The sequence below is a fragment of the Euprymna scolopes genome, chromosome 22 (genome assembly GCF_053919585.1).
Source record: "Euprymna scolopes isolate OS-2025 chromosome 22, ASM5391958v1, whole genome shotgun sequence".
NCBI lineage: Eukaryota > Metazoa > Mollusca > Cephalopoda > Sepiida > Sepiolidae > Euprymna > Euprymna scolopes.
In genome coordinates, this window is record NC_136503.1 from 103496747 (window position 1) to 103504246 (window position 7500).

General features: G+C 38.7%; 1 protein-coding gene across 3 annotated transcripts in view; it reads left to right on the forward strand.

The window, feature by feature from the left end:
* Nucleotides 1-7500, forward strand: part of LOC145243581 (uncharacterized) — a 465876-nt gene that overhangs the window by 399996 nt on the left and 58380 nt on the right. For all 3 annotated transcript variants that reach the window (XM_080106561.1, XM_080106562.1, XM_080106563.1), the window contains exons 7-9: nucleotides 2087-2164; nucleotides 4318-4401; nucleotides 6695-6787. In XM_080106561.1, the coding sequence (XP_079962687.1) occupies nucleotides 2087-2164; nucleotides 4318-4401; nucleotides 6695-6787 (255 nt within the window). The remainder of the gene's footprint in view (nucleotides 1-2086; nucleotides 2165-4317; nucleotides 4402-6694; nucleotides 6788-7500) is intronic.

Here is a 7500-nt window from a genome sequence, read left to right on the forward strand (position 1 = left end):
TTGCTACTCAGCCCGACAGGTGAGGGGCCGCGATACAGCCCAGCACCTGTAGGACTGAGGTACGCCGCCTGTGTAATACGTAGGAGGTCCACCCTCCCAGGCCTTGCCACTGGGCTTTCCGAAGGAGTAAGTTCATTGCTTACTGCCTGAGGCACCCCTACCAGTGAATGCCGACGGGGCTACTCAGACAATTTTTTCAATTGCAGGAGTGCTTCTCCTTTTCCGGCCTATTTCCACATTTTCCCGAGGTGGGTGGCAAATAAATAACTACCCTCCTCATACCCCCCATTACTCGTGATGGGGAAGGTCTCCTAGCAGCTTCGGCTGCAGGGAGACAGGGTAATAGTACTCGTCAAGGATCCGTTCTTGACACTCAGCCCACATTTTGCCGAGGTGGGCGGCAAATAAATAACTACCCTCCTCATGGTGAAAAACATTTTAACAAATAAAATATCACACGCATTTCAATAATAACTGTTCAAAACTATTTATAAATTTTCAAAGTTATACATATTTCTATAATGAAAACTTTCATTTATTTCACAATTTTCATAATTTTATTTCAATTCAATAAATTGTAATGTGATTAAATGCTTTATAAGAAAATTGGTTCAACCCTGTATTTATGCAGCCTGTCGGGTTTTTCTTGGCAGGCAAAATAAAAGTAAAGAAACAAATAGCTGCTACTTTTCTTCATATGCTTACAATCTTGTCACCTGATATGCAAATGAAATGCTTCAGGTTTTTAAGCAAGAGGCTGATGTTTCAAAGACTCGCAAGTCACGGGTTCGAGCCTGCCTTCCTACTACAACTTTTCTTTCTTTTTTTTTTCTGCTCAACACACACCTACAAACACCCGGGCAACGCCGGGCATTCAGACTAGTCAGTTATAATCGAAACCGAAACCAAAACTTATGAAGAATTCTTGGTAAAATTATTTATGACAAGAAATGGAAGTACATAACAATTAAACGACCCGGATGTAAGCGTGACACAGAAAATAACGCACATGCTATCGTATTAATATATAAATTATTATAAGTAGTAGTAGTAGTAGTAGTAGTAGTAGTAGTAGTATACAGGGTGAACGAAAAAATTGTCGCCAGAGAAAAGACGACATGATTCCACTTCCGTTTGATGAAAACCGGTTTGGGGGGGCAGACCATCTACTAGTTTGCCAGTTGTGTACTAATCCCAAGAGTGATACGAGCTTTCTATCATGTCTGAAAGTGACACAATGTTAAATGAGCAAGATCGGAGATGCGCCGTTGTACGACTCATGCTCTCTACAGATCAAGTTATGACAACAGGACTATTGCCAGCACTCTCAAAATGCAAATCCGGACAACAGGGACGTGCCCAGAGTTTTGGGCCACAATTATGGTTTTTGGTGTGGTTTCAAGTAAGGTCCACATAATGCTACTTCACATCTTTGAAGTCGGCTTGAAAGTCAATATCAAAGTGTACCTGAATGTGCTGAAGAGTGTGGTGATCCCCTAATGTAATCACGTGATCGCTTGCAGAACTCGGCGCTGGCCCACAAGTCTAAATAGATCCAGGCTTGGCTTCAGAAAAAGTGCTACAACTTTGACCCTTCTCTCACTGGCCCCCATCTTCCCCCGATCTGAACCCACTGGACTACTTCGTTTGGTCATAGGTTCAGAACATCACCAACATAATCTCCCACAATCCCAAAGCCAGCCTGTTCACTCCCGCCGGCGCTTGTGGAAAAGGCATGTTCCCAGTTCCGGACCAGTACTGAGGCGGTGGTTGACGCTAAAGGCGACTACATTGAATAGATGTCAGCTCTACGACATAATCAAGTTACCTGAATTGTTTTTTAATAAAACTTTAAAAATAAAGATGTAGTGCTGTTTTCAAAATGGCGACAAGTTTATCGTTCCACCCTGTATAATATATTATGTTGTTATTATTATTATCATTATCATTATCATTATTATTAGTAGTAGTAGTAGTAGTAGTAGTAGTAGTAGTAGTAGTATATGAAGTTGTTATTATGATGATAATATCATTAAGTTTTTATTTTGTTTTTATTTATTTATTTTTATTCATTTTTTTTTCTTAGATTGAAACGGGCGAAGACGGAGCTCCTGGAAAAGGTCGAAGCAGTCCCGAAGTTCGAAGTAAAAAACTTCAAGAAGAGGTAACCGTCATAGTTGCATAGTTGCGAGCACGATGAGACACCATTAGGTTGATTTGATGTTGAATAGGGGAAGCCCTTGTTTCGGCTAAACTTTTCGACTCTTTCAATATAGTCAAGAGCGGAGGAGACATTTGTTGATATCGACAAGTTATTGGCTTCCTTCCCCGATCCTTGGAAACATATAAACATTTTTAAAAAATAATTATTTTTTTTTAAATGGACGTTTTGTTATAGTTTTCTAACTGTAATCTGACACGTCTTTGATTTATTTGAAACTAACCGGTTGCCCGGTTGTTTTATTCACTTACAATTTTTTTTTCTTTTTTCATACAAGTGTCCGTCTGCGAGACACAATACCGTTGATCTGATTCCAAGCTTACTATAACATAGTCATTTTCAAATCTGATGTAAATAAGTTCTTGTCGAGCCGTCAATTTAGATTATTGAATCCTGCCCAAGTTCCGCCATTACTGACTTTTTTTTCGTATGGTCACTCTTGAGTTGTTTAGTTTCAGAAAAGTTTCTGATGGGTGGTTATTCTATACAAGTCCTAGAGATGACGAATTTTCAGTAGACAACTGTTCTGTACAGGTTCCGGACTTTATAATTTCGTAGCCAAAGAGCAAAATATCCTGCTTGTATTGATGCAAGGTTGCTAAAAAAAAAAAGGGGGGGCTTAATTTTTATGGAGTAATTCTGGTTTCTGATTGGTTGATAGCAGAACGTGAATTAATTTGATTCGTCAGTTTCGAGCTGCAGCGTTTATAAATAGAATCGTCCATCTGTGAGGGACCATACCCCCTTGAGATGATGGGATGTGTCTCCTAGCGGCCTCGGCTGCAGGGAGACAGGGTAGTACCAGTCAAGGATTCGTCACTTGACACTCAGCCCAACAGGTGAGGGGCCGGGAACCAGCGCAGCACCTGTTGGACTGAGGTACACCGCCTGGGTAATACCTAGGAGGTCACCCTCCCAGGTCTTGCCACCGGGCTTTCCGGTGGGGCAAGTTTATTGCTTGCTGCCTGAGGCGCCCCGACCGGGGAATGCAGACGGGGCTACTCAGGCAATTCTTAAAATTGCAGGAGTGCCCCTTCTTTAGGGGAGCCTGCGGGGTTCCCACTTTTCCGGCCTTGTGCCACATAATGCTGATGTGGGCAGCATTTAAATATATACCCCCATCACTCGTCTGATGGGGAAGGTCTCCTACCGGCTTCGACTGCAGGGAGACAGGGTAGTAGTACTCGTCAAGGATTCATCACTTGACACTCAACCCGACAGGTGAGGGGCCGGGAACCCGATCCAGCACCTGTTGGACTGAGGTACGCCGCCTGGGTAATACCTTGGAGGTCCACCATCCCAGACCTTGCCACTGGGCTTTCCGGTGGAGTAAGTTCATTGCTTACTGCCTGAGGCGCTTCTACCGGGGAATACCGACGTGGCTACTCAGGCAATTTTTACAAACTGTGCACTTATTGTCTGTACATATATACTTGCGTCCAGATTTCATTTTTGAAATTCACCAGCTGTGACAATCAGACTTTAGTAGGGTGTATTTCAATTCCTGCTGTAGCTGTTCATTTGAACCTGAAATCTAAAAAGAAAAAAGTGGTCAGTCATCTCATAACATAACAATAACTTAGTGAATTTTCAAAAGTCTACGACAATTTTAAATGACTGTAGCAAAAAAAGTATCGGCACCTCGTATGCGTTTTTCTTTAATTTTTGATTTGTTAGTAACTCTTTATAAACAAATAGAAAGTTGCATCCTTTTTTTAAAGATGGTGGCAATTTGAAAATTCCGATCCGAACAAAGTATTTTCTGAGAAGAAATATATCGAATTACGTTTTAGGAAGCGGTTATAAATTCTAGTAGAGTTGGAGTATTACAGGTCTATCATTCACGGCAGGATTAACGGGCTGCTTGGAATTTTTGACACTATTTTTTTTTTTAGACTGATCATAGTTGCGCTGACCCCCGATTACTTACTCTCGTCTACTTATATTTCTAACTATTCAAATAAAGTCATTGTAGAAAACACGTGATCTAATTGAACCAATCAGAACGTCTTACATCTCTTCTCCTTCTCGTTTATTTCTCTTCCCTTTCCTTTTGCAATAGTTTAAATGTCATTTATTTTATTTTTTTTCTAAAGATTTCACACTATAAAGAACAGATCAAGTCTCTTAACGAAGACTGCGTCCGACACAACTTAAGGGCTGAAGAATTGGAATACAAGGTAAGTCGTCCTTAAAATAATAGAGTTATTTCCCTTGGACTAAAGGACGGAGCGTCATCGTCCTTGAGAAAACAGAGATTCACGAAGATAGTTTTTAGATGTAAATAAAATGTGCCTCGCAACATATACAGGGTGAGTCACAGGAAACGAATGTTTTTGAGTCACCATTTTTTCACGTAATTGTCATAAGCAAACTCACGGTGTTCGCGACTCCACGGTAGCATGAGGGCAATGAACTGAAAAGAAAAACAATTCAAAATTAATAACCAACTAAAACAAAAGATAAACAAATAACAACAAACTAAACGGCATCTTAAGCAGGTTTAAAGAGTACTTTCCTCACTCCCTATAGGAGAGCAAGGAGCGTTCGAAAAACATCCGTTTCTCGTGACTTACCCTGTATATATATGGAATGATACAGTAGGTTGTTTGTTTTAATGGCACTAATCTCGTCTTCATAACTCTTCAACATTCTGAGTTTACAAAAAAAAAATAGGAGGTTTTACTTTTGGAATGACACTCGTATGACAAAGTGCGCTCCAGACGCTCATGCACAGCCATCACTTATCGATGGCAAAAGTGCATAAAAGATGGCGGTGACTATGTACAGAAATAAATTCTGGAACACAAAAGGTCGCTTGTTTTAATGGTACTTTATTCGTTTTCTTAGTTCTTCAACTTTTGGAATTAAAAAAAAATAGGAGGCTTTACTTTTGAAACGACCCTGGTACAAAGAAGTTAGAATTTAGGGATGAATGTCTTGAAAAATATTTCCGCCATTTTTTTTTTTTTTTTTTTTTTTTTGCTACTATATACAGAGTGGGTCACAGGAAACGGATGTTTTTGATTCACCATTTTTTACGTAATTGTCATAAGCAAATACACGGTGCTCACGACTCCACGGTAGCATTAGGGCAATGAACTGAAAAGAAAAACAATTCAAAATCAATAACTAAAACAAAATTTAATATAAAAGATAAACAAATAAAAACAAACTATACAGCATCTTAAGCAGGTTTAAAGAGTACCTTCCTCACTCCCTATCCTTACTCAAGGAGAGCAAGGAGCGTTCGAAAAACATCCGTTTCTCGTGACTTACCCTATATAGATTAATCATCATGCATTGTGCGGCTTCTGCCTTACCATGTAATCTGTAAGTTGTTGAACAATTCTCTTAAAAATTATATAACTGATAACATGTAGTGTTAGACGAAACACCTTGTGGTGTTAACAGTATGTGGCAAAAAAAAACAAGCAGTAGAGAAACATAAAAGAAATATTCGATGTATTTAAGACGTATTTGATTTTTATTCTATAAAAATACTTCATCAGAATTGGTTGCCAATAATGTGTAACGTAGCCGTTATGTTCGAACCATGTTCATCACAGTCCAAACCTATCTTTTGGACCCCCACGCCGTCCGGTACAGTCGAAAAGGAACAAACAAACAAAAATAAATAAATCTGGGTCGGCATTTTTTTCCTTTTTAATAAAAGCATTTATTACCGTAACTCTCCCGTCTCGACAGAACTCCAAAAGTCTCTCGTGCCACATGTCCATCTAACTTGGAGTTTCTCTTTCTTCCGACCGCACGCTGGCCACAGCCGGCCCATTCTCGCTTTCACTTTATACGGCCATCAATCCTTCGGCTGCTGCTGATATTTTCATAAACGCTCACATGCGCTTTGTTACAAATGGCCGCGACTAGATTTAGTAATCTGCAAAGAGTCTGCATAATAGACTTTACGCAAAGAGCCACAAACTTTGGAGGATAACCGGGGTTTTTTTTCTAAAATGCAACACGAAGCATTTCTATACGATTTTTATTTGTAATAAATGGAGTATTTTTATTTTATTTATTTGTTGTTTTATGTGTTTTTCCTACATTATTATTATTTGTTTTGTTTTGTTTTGTTTTGTTTTGTTTTTTTGTTACTTGAAGATGATTCGACGAATAATCGAAAACCTTCGTGATACATACACAACATATACCTATCTATACATATAATAAAAAAGGTCGATTTTTCCTTTATATCCGACCACCATAAGACGCTATATATAATTCCAATATGATTACGCTTTCTGCCTATGACTAATGCATGTTTTCAGAAATTAACAGTACCCTTTCATTCGAGTTCATAATTTCCTACATTAATTTTGTCACAATTCAGTCATGCTTACAGGAATGGGTATAACTTTCATTCAGTCAAAAATATCTACTTCCACTCTCCTATCAATCACCGTGAATTATAAGACTTTTATTGTTTGTTTGTTTTTTTTTTCTCCTGCTTAGATCGAAGGATACAAAGAGAACATCGAAGAACTCACCAAACAATGCAAAAAATACCGAATTCAAGCCGAAGAACTGGAGTACAAAGTCGAAGAGGTAAGAACGAGAATTGTTTAATATATTTCTTTCTTTGATGTCTAGTTCAAAGCCATTTAAGTCGACTTACGCCTACCAAGTTCCATTTTTTTTACCCCTTAGCAGCTAGTTTTATCGATTAAAGTCCAGACTGAATTTGTAGCACAAGGCCAAATCTCTTATATATCAATTCTCAAGCCTGTAGACCAAAACTTGATAGAGCTGTTTGATAGAGACCGTTCCTCAGAGACATATAAAGTCACTTTTATATATATACCAGCAGGACGCCTGGCATTGCCCCGTCGTAAAAACACGCTTAAATATATCATTTTAATTCATGCAGGTTTCGTATTTATTATTATAGAACTAGTCTTTTATTGGTTATTATATTGTACTTGATATATAATAGTGCTCCCCGGCGTTGCCCGGTCCTAAAATACGCTTAAAAATGATATTTTAATTTCTGCAGACTTTGTAATTATTATCATAGAGCCAATTCTCTATTGATTATTATCTTTAGAGTAATGGGGACAAAAATGGATGGTCGCATTCAATACTGCTAAGACTAAACTTGTTTCCTTCAATAACTACAAGAAACCTTCTCTACCACCAATAGCAATGGCCAAAGACTCTTTATCTGAAAGTACATCTTTTAAACTCCTCGGCCTAACGTTCACAGGAAATATGGGTTGGAAAAATTACATTGAGAGCACTGCCAGAACCATTGCGAAAAA